The sequence below is a fragment of the Elephas maximus genome, chromosome 20 (assembly GCF_024166365.1).
Source record: "Elephas maximus indicus isolate mEleMax1 chromosome 20, mEleMax1 primary haplotype, whole genome shotgun sequence".
NCBI classification, from domain to species: domain Eukaryota; kingdom Metazoa; phylum Chordata; class Mammalia; order Proboscidea; family Elephantidae; genus Elephas; species Elephas maximus.
In genome coordinates this window covers 33,845,731-33,861,395 of record NC_064838.1, presented here as the reverse complement: position 1 = coordinate 33,861,395, position 15,665 = coordinate 33,845,731, and the positions used below count along the sequence as shown (strand labels likewise).

Genomic DNA, 15,665 nt, shown 5'->3' with positions numbered 1-15,665 from the left:
ATTTTATCTCTTGATTAGTGGCTACTTTTTCTTGCTTCTTTGCATGTCTAGTAAATTTTAAATGTGTTGAACATTGTGAATGAAATATTATATATATAGAGGCTGTGAGTTATCCTCCTTTGAAGGTTGATGAGTTTTGTTCTGGCAGGCAGTTAAATTATCAGCTTTTTACCTTTATTCTGTCAAAGCCTGATTTAGTGTTTTGTTGGGTTGAGTCTTTTTCACTTTCGTGTATATTTCTAGAATGTGGTCCTTCTTTTAAGGTATAGTCTTTGTGGGGTCTTAAAGGAATATCCAAGGCCCTCATCAAAGTCACTCAGTTTTGGCTGGGCTCAAACTCCAACCTCTATCCAGCACTGACCTTTGGAATCTCAGCCTCCCAAACCTTTGGTAGTTTGCACGCGCAGCCCTGGAGATGATCAGGAATAAACGAGAATTTCTAAGCAGACTTTTGAGGTTCCTTTTTGTGCCTTGCCCCTCTCCAGCACCCTCAGCCCCCTAATTCCAGCCACCATTGCCTAGAATTCTGATCTCTGTTTACCCAATAAGAACGCTGTTCTCTGTTTGGGCTCCAGTTCAATGCTCAACTGCTGGAAAATGCTTACAGGGGTAAAGCTTGCATGAGTGGTGGGTCACCTTATGTTTCTCTCTCTCTCAAGAGTTGCAGCCTTGTGTTGACTATAGGCCAGTGCCGACAAACAATTGTTTTATCTAGATTTTAAAGATGTTTATGGTTGGAGAGTGAGTCTGATAATAACTACTCTCCATAGCCAGAACCTGAAGTCCTCCATTTTCTTTTGTAGACAGATTAACTCCCTTTTAAGTCAGATTTATTGTTTTATATTTTATTCTAGAAGAAACCACTTTGGTTTGGTTGTCATCATAGAGTAAGTTCTGTATTTCATAGAAACAAGTATTAATTGGAGAAACAACTTATGTAGTTAATTTATTATGTGTAATTTGATATTTTAATTATCTGTTGTGTCTTTTGTGCTTCAAGGAATCATCTGTTGCAGTTTGCCTTAGAGTCACCACCCACCTCTCCTGTTTCCACCTCTTCAAAGAATCTTGCTGTTAAAGTGCATATTCCTGTAGGTTCCAGACATTCTCTAAAGCCAGGGAGCAAGTTAATGGACAATTTCTTGATCCGAGAATTTGGTAGTTCTACGTCAGAGTTGATAAAAGAAAATGAAAGTAAATTCAGCCGTCAAAAAGAGGCCAACGCTCCTGCAGAAAACAAAAAGACAACTCCTGGAGAAAAGACAGGTCCCGAGACACCCTCTACATCTACTTCGAAACAAGTTACTAAAGGTAGGAAAATGTTTTCCTATGTGTGTTTTCTTAATGGAAATCTTCTCACCCCACATCACATAAGAATAAAAGAGCAGCAATTTTTGAGGGGGAAGGAGTGGGAAAGGGCAAACTAGATTTCACCTTATTACAATCCCAGAGATTGACATGGCAGTGCTTCTAGTTATGTTTTTTCTCTTTCTCTCCCATAGAATAGGAATTCTGGCTGGCTGCCGCAAAAACAAAGCACTTTTAGTTCACACTTGAAGTATTGCATTAGTTTTCTACTTGTCAGCTTTAGACCCCACCCCAACTCCTTTCCTTCTGCGTATCAATTCTGGTTTAATTTTCAAGGGCTGTTTTTATCTTACTGTGACACTGCTTGAATGCCTCCAGTGGCTGCCCAGTGTGTTTTGAATAAAATCCTCGCTGTTCTGTCTGGCATTTAAAGCCTTTGACAGTTTGACTCCTGCCTACCTTTCTGGCCTCACGTCTCACCTCTCCCTGTCAAAAAAACATTTGCTCTAGCCATGCTGATTTCCCCACTGTTCTCTCAATACACTCTGTGCGTAGGTATCTCCAGGTTTTTGCTGAAGAACTTTAAACTTCTGGAATAACTATGTTCTACATCAGGGATTGGCAAAATATGACCTATGGGCCAAATGCTTAAATTTTATACGGATATGTAAGTTTTACTCACATTTCTTAGCATGTGTCATCCTGGCTGAGTCTTTTTATCAATTGACAGTTCTCATTGTAGTGCTTTTAGTTTGATAGTTACATTACCCTTGATGGTCTCTTGGCCCTAAGATACCTTCACAAATTCATGCAACTCTATGAAACCATTTAAGAACTATCGCATGTTCTAATCTTAACTTTACATTTGTAATTACAAACGAGAGCTAAGTTAATGAATTTGTAACCATTGACAGAATTGAACAGTAGTTGGCCTAATCCAATAAATGCTGTAATCTAGCTGTGCCTATCCTCCCCACCCCCACCAGGTATGTCTTTCTCAGGGTGTTGTGATTACTTCTGTACTAAACATGGATGGCTTGAGAAAATTTAACATTAGTTTTATAGTCTGGTCAGACCTTGGCAGAAAAAACTTAACTGAAGTATTTTCTAATAAACGAAGTTCCAAGTTTATCTGCAGTCTTTTCCTCGGGGCCCAGGATTCCAACTGTTCAGCCATTGCCCAGTACCAGATTGTCCCACTCCTGCTACCCTTATGTGTCTTTTATTTATTTTTTTCCTTCTTTTCTAAGTTCATGTTAAGGTTGGAATTCTGTATTTTTTTTTATCTTAATAGCTGGAAGATGCCAGGTTATATTATTTTGACCCTTTAATGAAGTCTCTCTCTTTTTAAAAATTACAGTGGATTGTCCTGTTTGTGGGGTTAGTATTTCAGAAAATCACATTAATAAGCACTTAGACAGCTGTTTATCACGTGAAGAGAAGAAAGAAAGCCTCAGAAGGTAAGAAAGTTAAGCATAACCATTGACTTACTTTAGCTAGCTACTTTTCGTGCTTTATACACTTGAAAAAAAAATCCAGTGCTCGTTTTATTCTGGTGACCAGCTGCCATATTCCCTTTCCCCCTTGCTTTTTCTTTTAATCCAGTTGGCCAGCTCTGCTGTTCCCTCTCCTTATTGTCTCTCAGCTCTCACTTTGCTAGATACTATATTGAATGCTTGAATTCCTAATAAAATTTGACATAACAAGAAATTAGTGACTTAGAATTAAATTCTTTTTAAACTTGTTTTCTTCTCTTAGTATTTTAGAACTACTGTAAAGCCACTTGGTCAAAAGAAAAGCAGAGTTAGACTCTGAATGTAAAACATATAAAATCTTTCTTTGGTTCTTAAAAAGGCCAGAAGTTTAAAAAGTTTAAATCAAGCTTTTTCAAGAATTTAATTAAATTTTTTTGAATAGGCAGTTATATACACATACAAGAGTGGGTTAACCAGTAAGCAGGGTATGCACGGGCTCACTTGAGCTTATTTACTAATCTGTAGCGCACAATTTCACATGGGTTTCACTGTGAAATTACACTACAAAGTAAGCAGAAGTAAGCCCGTGGCGTACCTTGCATATTGGGTAATCCATCCCTGTACACGTGATATAAAAAGATTCAAAAGGGTATGTATGGGATGTAATGTTCCCTTCACCTCAGACCACTCAGGTGACACAACTAATAAGTTGTCACCTCAGTATTTGTGCTCAAACTACTATGTCGTTCTGTTTTATACATCATAGTCACACTAATTTATTAAACTCACTGTTGTCGGGTCAATTCTGACTCATAACGACCCTATAGAACAGAGTAGGATTGTCCCATAGGGTTCCAGGAGTGTCAGTCTTTGTGGGAGGACATTGCCACATCTTTCTCCCACAGAGCGGCTAGTGGACTCCGGCCATTTAGCAGCCAATCGCCTTAGCCACTGTGCACCAGGCCTCCTTCAATGTGTTAAGCTAGTGCGGTACTGTTGCATGTATGTTGTTCAGGATCGAAATTTTAGTCAAAGTTGAATTACAGAGTTGTAAGTAATCAGTGGTCAGTGAAAATAATAAGGAAGCAGGAGGTATGTATCGAGTGAGTCTGGTGACGAAGGGAGGAAAATAGATGAATTGGTAGTTTGGGGAAGGAGCGAGCACTAAGATCAAAGGAAGATTTTATTTTTCAAAATAGAGGTTATTTAAGCCTTTAGTCTCTTTCTTTCCACTGTCTCCAGGCAGAAAGCAGATGATAAATGAAACAAGGTCAGGAGCACAAGAGATCATGAGTCTAGTAATGAGGTTAACCTTGCCATGCAGAAAGGGTCTTTATTCTGAAACAAGAGTAAGGGGGGAGAGAATAGGTGATAATACAGAGAAATTTGGTGTTAGTAGTGAGGAGGGAAGCTGAAGAAATTAATGCTACCTGAGAGGTGGAGATGAATAGAATGATTGGCTCTCGTGTTTGACCGGTTTGAAGGACTTGGAAGAGTATTTTCCAAAGACCATATTAGTTAGGCAGGGCCATTTTTTCATTGTTACTATTATTATTCTTTGTGACTAAAGATAAAAAAAAGTCACTTACTTTTTATGAGTTAATCAGGGGAATGCAGGTTCTGAGGGACAAACTCGTGATGTTATAACTTACAAAAGCTAATGTGTAAAGCTCAATGATGCATTATTAATTTACATTAAGCAACATACGTGCTGAAACCTGGGGGCAGTCTTGCATACACAGTACCCCTCCAAATAGATAAATTGGTTGATAAGAATAAAGGTTACACTTTTTAGGTTGCTTAGTTATTGAAAATTTGGAATAAATGTATAATCCCAAGGATTTTTTCCTGTAAACCGTAATAACCCGATGAGCTGATCTTCTCTTCAGACATGTTTCTTCCTGAAGAATGAGTTGGGAATATAGAAGCTTAGCATTTTCTCTTTGAAGAGTAAAGAATCAGCACTGATAATCTTGCTTGGACCCCTCTTTTTCTAGACGCATCTGTCGTGTTTCTTCTAGCGCATTTAGTTCTGCCAATTTCTCCCACAGACATACTCTTCCATGTGTTTAAGATTAAATTCCAATAATGGTTCCTAAATCCTGCTGGTTGCTCTGTAGTGCAACAAAGGAGCTTGCATACTGTGTCTTGCCCTTAGGGAGAGATTCACTCACTATACAGGCTAGTGCATTGAAGGCCCTGAGAAGTCCTACATCAAAGATAAATGTTGGATTTTGTTTAACCCAGTGATTCCTAAGTTTATTTGACCACAAAACCTTTTTGTCCTCATTAGTTATATATATTAACGTCTTTGAAAACTAGTGTTTGTGAAGATACACTTTGGGAAGCATTGAGCCACATCCTGGGGTCTGGTCACATAGATGAGCCTTCGTCAGTTTTTAAATGCCCTCCCCAACACTGTGTCAGGGCATCTCTTAGGTGTGAATGATGACTCTTAACCCATTCTATAGATTGATACCAGGAGTTGATTCAAACAATACCCTATTCCTTTTGATGTCTTCAGAGCCCCTTAAATGCTTTACTCAGGGCTACTAAATCAAGGAAGAAAGATCAGTGTCATTTTGATGTTTGGGGAAATGTTTATCAGGTGTCATATTTTAAAATTCTTCATGGAACTTGTTGAACTCTGGTGGTTCTTTCCATTGTAAATGCCAGTGAATAGTACAGTTTTTCACTGGAATTTTACAGTTACAAGTTTAATCATCTATCCTTGATAAAATAAATGTTTTAGATATGAAGTTAATGAATTGTCCCTCACTGTGTTTGTATAACCACCTACAAAATGATTCAGCTGTTGCTGCCTACTGTGATTTTATTATGCCATAATTCTATCAGCCTTATAGTATCCAATGAGCTGTTATTATAAGAAGAACAATTTTCAGAAAAATGTAATCTGCTGAGGGGTTGCAGGCCTTTCCACAGTTAAAGTAGTGATCTCTGGCTTTTAGACTTTATCAACAGAGCATAAAAAAAGTTAATTTAGCCAGGGAATGGTACTGATGGTTAATAGCGAAATGTTTTATTGGTTTCAGGCTATTATCTATACAGATGGGCCTTTGAACCATTTGCATCAGACTTACCCTGAGGAACCTTGTTACAAATACTGATTTTAGGTCTCCACTTCACACCTGAAGCAGAATTGGTGGGTGGTGTGGGGAAGGAGGAAACCCTGGTGGCGTAGTGGTTAAGTGCTACGGCTGCTAACCCAGAGGTCAGGAGTTAGAATCCGCCAGGCGCTTCTTAGAAACTCTATGGGGCAGTTCTGCTCTGTCCTATAGGGTTGCTATGAGTCAGAATCGACTCGACGGCAGTGGGTTTGGTTTTTGATTATGGTGGGGAAGGATCCTGAGAATCTGCATTTTAAACAGCGCTCTAGTTGATTCTGAGGTACACTAAAGTTTAGAAAGCACAGCCTTGTGGAAATTCGTTATATACAAGTCTTTCATAAAATCTTATTTTTTAGATAAACCTATTAGTTTCAGATTCTCAGTTGCACATGATTGCAATTGTAATGACCACCTTTAATATGTATTTATTAAACACCTAATTGCCATTTTTTTTTTTTAATTGCCATAGCACTGAGCTAGGCGATGTACTTGACCATAATAAAATGGTCTCAAGTCATTGGTACTTTTAGGTAGTTGGAATTCTATTCCATTTTAAGAAGCAATGTTTATTTCTTCCTTTGGAGGGAGTGGGAGAAAGTATATTAATATGGCTTTATTATATTTAAAATTGTGGCTTAGTGATTATCAGTGTAGTAATTATGTAAATACAATGAAAAGCCAGGTGACGATTTTGCTAGTACACTTTTTGTAGTGCTGTACAAGTTACTGAAGTTGAACAAAACTCTGTTGTGTTTTTTGTTGTTTTCAGTTGTGTTCTTTGAAGATGATACTGCAAGAATACCGTCTATCCCCCAACTTTCTGATTTCTTTTTTCCCTGGTGGTAATGAGTTGGGTAAAGCCAACCATCCTAACAGGTCTTCTTTTATTATTCATCTAGTGCTTTTGCAAATTGATTGCCTGGGGCTTAAGGGAGCAGTTTTGCTTGTGGATCAGAATTTTTTTTTTCCCGAAAAGCTAAATATGATAATATATCCTAAAGTCCGAAGCCTAACCCTCAATAGCTTTTGCACTCTAATCACCTGAGATAACTGGTTTTTACAGGGATTTTGCATGGAAGCCCTGGGCATTTTAGGAAAAACTTGCTTTAAAGTGGTAGAGAATTGAATAGGTCTACCTAACTGTGATTCTAAGTGAAGTTCTCAAGCATTTGATCTATAAGCCTTCTAGATGGGTCCCAAGGCCGCATTTTTAGGCCTGACCTCTTTCTGACACCTAAGTCTGTCACTTTCAGCTGCCTCCTACACGCTATCTGAGGGTACCGCAGTCACATCAGATGCATCATGTCGAGTGCTGTCAACATCATCCACAGACTTGATCCTCCTCCTCCTTTCCCTTTTTGTCTTAATGGCTCTAATGTTCTCCCAGTCACCCAGGTGTTGAGTCAGAAGGTAAATTACTGTTTACATGAAAAGCATTTAAATTAACAGTAATCCTCAGTGAACTCTTTTTTTCCTTTTCAGTTCTGTTTGCAAAAGAAAGCCACTGGCCAAAACTGTATATAACTTGCTCTCTGATCGCGATTTAAAGAAAAAGTTAAAACAGCATGGATTATCTACTCAAGGAAATAAACAACAGCTCATTAAAAGGCACCAGGAATTTGTACACATGTACAATGCCCAGTGTGATGCTCTGCACCCTAAATCAGGTAAAGCAATGAGTTATGCTTGCCCTCTGAATAAAGCTTTTCTGAGTAGCTCAGGGCTTATAAACCATAGGGCAATAGAAGAAAATTTAATAAATACGTTTTCAATAATAGAGAATACGTGTAATTGTATTCAGTCAAAAGGTACCTAGAGTATACTGTGATAAACAAGCTTTTTTCTTAGTCTGTCTCCTGGTCCCCAAATCTTCTTCTCAGAGGCAACCATGGTTGCCAGTTTCCAGAGATAGTGTGGTGGTTCAGGGTGGAGCTGGAGAACCTGAGTTACAATCTCAGTTTTGCTGCTTTGTGGCTAGGTAACTTCTTCGGGCAGGTTACTTCATCTCTCCATACCTCAGCTTTCTCATCTGTAAAGTGAGGGGTATAATACTATCAACTTCCAAGTGTTTTTGAGAGGAATAAATGATAAAATGTATGTAAAGTGCTTGGTATTGTACCTGGTGAGTAGTTAGCATTCAATAAATGTTACCATTGTGATTATTACACATAAACATATGTCCTTCATCTTTTTTTTATTAAAATGTGAGTATTATACAGTTTTATGGTTTATGTTTTTCATTTAACCACACAAAATTTGGAGATCTATTACTAGCACATATAAAAATAGAATTGTCTAATGTCTTTAAAAGTGTAGTATAACATGCAAAGAGGAAGTGTACAATTACAAGTGTACTACTCGATGAATTATCACAAGTAAAAATGCCTTTGCAACCACTCCTCCGATCAAAAAATAGAATACTACCAGCATCCCGGAAGGGCCTGTCCTCTCCCCTCCCAACTGTTAACCTCCATCACTGTCTTGACTTTCAACACCATTTAGTAATTTTGCCTGTTTTTGATTTTCATGTAAATGGAATCACAGCTTATGTATTCTTTTGAATCTGGTATCATTTGTGCATTTTCATCCATGTTTTTGTGTGAATTTGTGGTTTTCCATTTTTGTTGCTATACAGTATTCTTTTGTATAAATGTATCACACTTTATCCATTCAGTGGTGATGAACAGTTGGATTGTTCCCCCTCTTTGGACATTAAGAACAATACTGGTACAAATAATGTTTTACACGTCTTGTGGGAGTGGAATGTTACGTATTTGCAGATGTTGAGCTTTCACGGACACAGCCAAAAACTCATTACCAATGTATACTCTTATCAGGAGGGCATGAGAGTTCCAGCTGTTTCACATCCTTGACAACATCAGTATTATTAATTTTTCATTTTATGCGTCTGGTGGCTTGTGGTAGTGTCTCCTTATGGTTTTCATTTCCCCAATGACTTATGATGGTCAGCACATGTTTATTGGTCATCTGGATGTCCTCTTTTGTGAAATGTGTTATGCCCGTTTTTTCTGTGCTGGGGGTCTAACTTTTTCTTGCTGATTTGTGAGAGTTCTTGACCTTTTCTGGGTACAGATCTTTTGCCAGATGTATGCATATATGGTCATATGGGTTTTTTTTTTATTATTATGTGGTATGGTTTATTACATTGGTTTTTAATAGCTTTATTGAGATAAAATTCACATATCTTACAACCACAAATCTACTTTCTGTCTCTATAGATTTGCCTATTCTAGATATTTCATATAAATGGAATCATACAACATGTCGTCTTTTGTGACTGCCTTCTTTCACCTAGCATATTTTCTAGGTTTATCTGTGATGTATCAATACCTCATTCCTTTTCATTGTTGAATACTGTTTCATTGTGTGGATATGCTACAGTTTTTAATCCATTCATCAGTTGATTGACGTCTGGAATTTTTCCACCTTTTGCCAGTTGTGAAGAATGCTGCTAAGAGTATTTGTGTACGGAGTTTTTATGTAGTCATATGTTTTCATTTTTCTGGGAGTGGAGTTGTTGAGTCATATTATAACTCTATTTTAACATTTTGAGGAACTAGCAGACTTTTCCAAAGCTACTACAATATTTTATGTTCCTCTTCCGCATCCTGTTCAACACCTGGTATTTTCTTTTCTTTTTTTCTTTCTTTTTTTAATCATAGCCACTCTAGTAGAGGTGAGGTGGTATCTCACTGTGGTTTTGATTTGCATCTCCTCAGTGGTTAATAATGAGTGTCTTTTCATGTGTTTGTTGGCTATTTGTATATCCTCTACAGTCATAAACCAAAAAAACCAAACCTGTTGCCATCAAATTGATTCCAACTCACAGTGACCCTATAGGACAGAGTAGAACTGCCCCATACCGTTTCCAGGGAGCGCCTGGTGGACTCGAACTGTCAACCTTTTGGTTAGCAGCCATAGTTCTCAACCACTATGCCACTAGGGTATCCTTCTACAGTCATAGAATTTAAAAAATAATATTTCCTCATTAGTTTTTTAATGTGTGTAGGACCTGTAGCAATGCCCTCTGTTTCATTTTTGGTATTGGTCATGTATATCGTCTCTCTTTTTTCTCTTGATTGTTCTGCCTAGAGGTTATCAATTTTATTGATCTTTCCAAAGAACCAGCTTTTGGTTTTATTGATTTTTCTTTATTTTGTGTCTGTTTTCTATTTCATAGAATTCCACAGTTATCCTTATTTTCTTCTGTATGTTTTCTATTCTATCATTCTTTTTTCCTGCTTCGTTTTGGATTAATTTTGTATTTTTTACTATTCCATTTTATCTTCACTGTTGGCCTGTTGGAAACCGTGGTGGTGTAGTGGTTAAGAGGTACGTCTGCTAACCAAAAGGTGGGAAGTTCAAATCCAACAAGTGCTCCTTGGAAACTCTGTGGAGCAGTTCTACTCAGTCCTACAGGGTCCCTATGAGCCCACATTGACTTGACGGGAATGAGTTTGGTTTTTGGTATACCATATGCATACTTATCACAACCTGCCTTCAAATAATATTATACTACTCCACATATAATAAACCAAAACCAACCAAACCTATTGCCATCGAGTCGATTCTGACTCATAGCGACCCTACAGGACAGAGTAGAACTGCCCCATAGGGTTTCCAAGGAGCACCTGGTAGATTTGAACTGCCGACCTTTTGGTTAGCAGCCAAACTCTTAACCCCAATGCCACCAGGGTTTCCCCACACATAATAAGGATCTTAAAATAGTATGCTTCCATTCTTTGTTTTATTGTTGTCATAGATATTTCATATGTTATAAACCCCATAATACCTTGTTATCATTTTTGCCTTGATGTGTCAATTTTCTTTTACAGAGAAAAAAAAAAATGAAAAGGAAAGTCTTTTATATTTACCTACACATTTACCATTTCAGCTGTTTTTCATTTCTTTGTATAGATTCTGATTTCTATCTGGTACCATTTTCTTTTTGTCTGAGAACTTTATTTAATACTTGTTATAGTGTAGGTATGCCTTCGAGACAGATTCTTTTAGCTTTTATTTGTCTGAAATGGTCATAATTTTGTATTCTTTCTAAAAAATTTAAATTTGGAAATAATTTCAAAATTACAGGTAAGGCGAAAGACTATCATAAAGAGCACCTATATACTGTCTACACAGACTTACTTATTGTTAGCATTTTTCCCCAGTTACTTTATGAACTACAGTTTCCTTTTCTTTCCCTATGTATGAGTGTGTTGTGTGTGTGTTTGTGTGTGGGGAGAATCAGTTGCCTCTGAGTTCATTTTGACTCACAGCGACCCCATGTATTTCGGAGTAGAACTGCTCTCTGTAAGATTTTCAGTGGCTGTGATCCTTTCTCTGAGGTGTGTCTGGGTGGATTCAGATTGCCAGCCGTTTTGTTAGTAACTGAGTGCTTAACCGTTTGTGCCACTGAGGGTTTCTGTGTACACACACACACACACACATTTTTTTATTAAACTGCGAATCAGCTATATAATTTTGGCTCTTTTTCCCCTAAATACTTCATTGTGTGTTTTCTAAAATAAAGAATATTTTCTTTTATTGCCACAGTACAATTATCAATCTCAGTAAATTTCACTTCGTTGCAATACTTTTACTTAGTCTGTCACCTGTATTCCAGTTTTTTCAGTGGAACTAACAATGGCCTTTATGCATTTTTTTCTTATTGTTCATGGTCCAGTCTTGGATTATGTATTACATTTTGTTGTAATATCTTTTTAGTCTCTTTCAGTATGGAACAATTCCCATGTTTCTTTGTCTTCTATGACATTGGTGTTTTTTTTTTTATTATTAACTTTTATTGAGCTTCAAGTGAACGTTTACAAATCAAGTCAGACTGTCACATATAAGTTTATATACACCTTACTCCGTACTCCCACTTGCTCTCCCACTAATGAGTCAGCCCTTCCAGTCTCTCCTTTTGTGACAATTTTGCCAGCTTCCAACTCTCTCTATCCTCCCATCCCCCCTCCAGACAGGAGATGCCAACACAGTCTCAAGTGTCCACCTGATATAATTAGCTTACTCTTCATCAGCATCTCTCTCCTACCCACTGTCCAGTCCCTTTCATGTCTGATGAGTTGTCTTCGGGAATGGTTCCTGTCCTGGGCCAACAGAAGGTTTGGGGAGCATGACCTCTGGGATTCCTCTAGTCTCAGTCAGACCATTAAGTCTGGTCTTTTTATGAGAATTTGGGGTCTGCATCCCACTGATCTCCTGCTCCCTCAGGGGTTCTCTGTTGTGCTCCCTGTCAGGGCAGTCATCGATTGTGGCCGGGCACCAACTAGTTCTTCTGGTCTCAGGGTGATGTAGGTCTCTGGTTCATGTGGCCCTTTCTGTCTCTTGGGCTCTTAGTTATCGTGGGACCTTGGTGTTCTTCATTCTCCTTTGATCCAGGTGGGTTGAGACCAATTGATGCATCTTAGATGGCCTCTTGTTAGCATTTAAGACCCCAGACGCCACATTTCAAAGTGGGATGCAGAATGTTTTCATAATAGAATTATTTTGCCAATCGACTTAAAAGTCCCCTTAAACCATGGTCCCCAAACCCCCGACATTGGTGTTTTTTAAAGAATACAGCGTTTGTTTTTTTAAATAGAATATTTCTCATTTTGGCTTTGCCCAATGTTTTCTTGTGATTACATTTGAATTGTACATTTCTGCTAGAATACTGTGTAAGTGACATCCTTCTCAGAATATCATATCCAGAGGCACTTGACATCTATCTGCCCCTCATTTATGATGTCAGGTTGATTACCTGGTCAGTTTCTCCACTGAATAGTTATACTCCCCCCCATCCCACTAATAAATCTATGGAGAGACCCTTTAACACCTATATCATTAAAATTTTACCCCTATATTTAGCATCCTTTGGTAATTTTTGCCTGAACTAATCTTTTCTCTGATAGTTGCAAAATGGTGATTTACTAACTTCAGCCATCCTTCCACATTTACCAGTTGGTACTTGACATGATTCTAAAGATAAGAGCCATCCTTTCTCTTCTATTCTTTTCCTTATTTCTCTATGATTGCAGTGGACTCACAGATTTATAATTTATTACCATCCTTAATTATTTTGGTGTTTATATTGTTCCATATCTGACCAGTGGGAGCCTCTTCATGCTGACTCCTGGTTCTTGTGACATGCCTTCATTGTTTTGTTTTTCCTTATCATTTTTCTTATTTCTGGCATAACAAGATATTGCAGCCCTGAAATCAGCCATTTCTATAAACCAAAAATCAAAACGTGTTGCTGCCGAATCTGACTCATAGTGACCCCATGTGTGTCAGAGGAGAACTGCGTGGTTCAAACACACCCAGTAGTACCACAGAAGAAAGGCCTGGCTGTCTGCTTATGTTAAGGTTATAGCCAAGAAAACCCCATGCAGTAGTTCTACTCTGTAACACGTTAGGTCGCCATGAGTCAGAATCGGTGGCAACTGGTTTGGGGTTTTGTGTTTTTTTTTAATCTTATGGAAGTAGATCGCCAGTCCTTTCTTTTGTCGTGCCGTTCGGTGGATTTGAACCACCAACTTTTTGGTTAGTAGCCCAGCACAAGCCATTTGGGCCATGTACGTATGTGTACTATATATATACACATAAATGCATTTGTACTTACATATTTTAGAATCATGAGAACACACCAGTACCTCTGCTTCAGTCCAACCCCACAGGTTTTTCTTTACTTTTTCTATTTTATATCTATATTTCCCTTTTTTCCATAGCGAGAACCCTCCCTCCCGACATCAACACATTTACTAACTTGTTTATCTAAAGTGGTTTCACAATTGCTTCATCCTAACCGATGCACTACTACAGAATGAACCTACCCCTCCCCGCCTGTCCCCCACCAGCTCCCCCAGCTGAGGGTATGTGGTTGAATACTGTGTTCCTAAGTCCCTTTTTATCTCCCTTCATTGTTGTTATGTTATTTGTTGGAAATACCACTGGGTTTATTATTTTCACTTTGCTTCCAATTTTAGTTGTTTTTTAGTCCCCCTTTCGAATTATAAGAAATTAATAACTTCAGTGTAACATATAAATTACCCAAGAGATATATTTTTATGTAATGGACCAGCTACAATCATAAAAGTATTACATACAGTATCAGTTTTGTTTTCTTTACTTTAAAGAGTATTTGTAACTGCTTGTTAAAACATTTTTATGATAGCTTTAAAATTCTTATAAATTAATTGGAAAATCTGAGTCATCTTGGTGTTGGCATCTGTTGGTTGTCTTTTCTCATTCAAGTTGTGATTTTCCTGGTCCTTAGTATGATGAGTGTTTTGTATGGTATCCTGGACATTTTAGGTATTATGTTAAGAATCTCTGGATCCTATTTAACTACTCAATTTTAGCAGACGGTCTCTCTGTTTAGGTTTAGTATGCAGATTCTGGCCTCCATTTGTGGGCTGTGATTCTAAGGGCAATTTAGTTTTCAGAGACCTTGCAGTGCTATTCTGGTATGCCTTCCAGTTTATGTGCTATCTGGAGGCCACTCTGAAAACCTGTGTAGGTGGTATTTCACCCTACAGTTCAGTTCTCAAATCATTTGGTGTATAATTCTGAACAGTGTCATGTGTGAGTTGGTCAGGGGTATGTCCAGGATTTCCAATGCAGGCTTAAAGAATGCCTTTCTACAAGTTCTTTCTCTTTGAGATCCTCCTTCCCATTACTAGTTGAGAGGGTGAGGGTCCTGCCTTCTACTTCTGGGCTGGGGGTGAAAGTCTGTACTCCTCACCAGGCCTCCACTGATGCATGCCTCCTGCTCCTGTCAGGTGAGGGGATTGGAAGTTCGGATTTCCCACTTGCTCTCTGATGATACTGTGGGGGCTGTGGGTGCATCAGTGATGTTTAGCTGGTCTTATCAAAACGGCTTCTGAGCTGCCCCTTTTCTAGTCCTTTGCTTAGAGAGAGCAGGTTTTTCTTGGGGCTTTTGTGTCTGTGCCTGTTGTTGGTTCTGGGTTGCAGGCTTCTCCAGAGTCCATTCTCTAACATAAAAAAAAAAAAAAACAGGAGATAAAAAGAAAGCCTAGGGAACTCACCACCGAGTTGTTACGCAGATCCGGAGATAACCAGTCCATCTTCCTCTTTCCACCCTTCAGAGTTCTCTTAGGATTGTTTTTTTATATCCATGGTTTTTAGTTGTACTTAGTGGGGGAAGAACAGGAAGAAGTGAGTCTGCTCTATCTTGTTCAGAGCTGGAAGTCTTTTGTCATGTATTTTCAGTTTCTGTTCTAGATGCATACAGATTTAGGATTGCAGTGTCTTCTTGGTGAATTGACCCCTTTATCATTACGTAGTTTCCCACTTTGTCCCTGATAATATTGATTGTTCTGAAGTCAATTTTGCCTCATATTAGTATAGCCACTCCAGGTTTCTTTTTATTAATGTTTAAATAATATATATAGGAAGCCCTGGTGGTGTCCTCGTTAAGTGCTACAGCTGCTAACCAAAGGGTCGGTAGTTCGAATCCGCCAGGTGGTCCTCGGAAACTCTGTGGGGCAATTCTACTCTGTCCTGCAGGGTCACTATGAGTCGGAATCGACTTGACGGCTCTGAGTTTAGTGTTTTGTTTTGTTTTTTTAAGTAATATACCTTTTTTTATTCTTTTATTTTTAGCCTGTCTGTGTCTTTAAGATTGGTTCTTTGTTGATAGCATATAGTTTGGTCTTGCTTTTTTATCCAGTCTGACATTCTCTTAATTGGTGCTTTTTTACCATTTACAGTC

The 15,665-nt window shown here is 38.3% G+C and overlaps 1 protein-coding gene across 2 annotated transcripts in view; it reads left to right on the top strand.

The window, feature by feature from the left end:
- The window catches only part of RAD18 (RAD18 E3 ubiquitin protein ligase), a 138,197-nt gene that overhangs the window by 43,800 nt on the left and 78,732 nt on the right, over positions 1-15,665 (top strand). For both annotated transcript variants that reach the window (XM_049863440.1, XM_049863439.1), the window contains exons 5-7: positions 1,001-1,311; positions 2,669-2,768; positions 7,394-7,578. In XM_049863440.1, the coding sequence (XP_049719397.1) occupies positions 1,001-1,311; positions 2,669-2,768; positions 7,394-7,578 (596 nt within the window). The remainder of the gene's footprint in view (positions 1-1,000; positions 1,312-2,668; positions 2,769-7,393; positions 7,579-15,665) is intronic.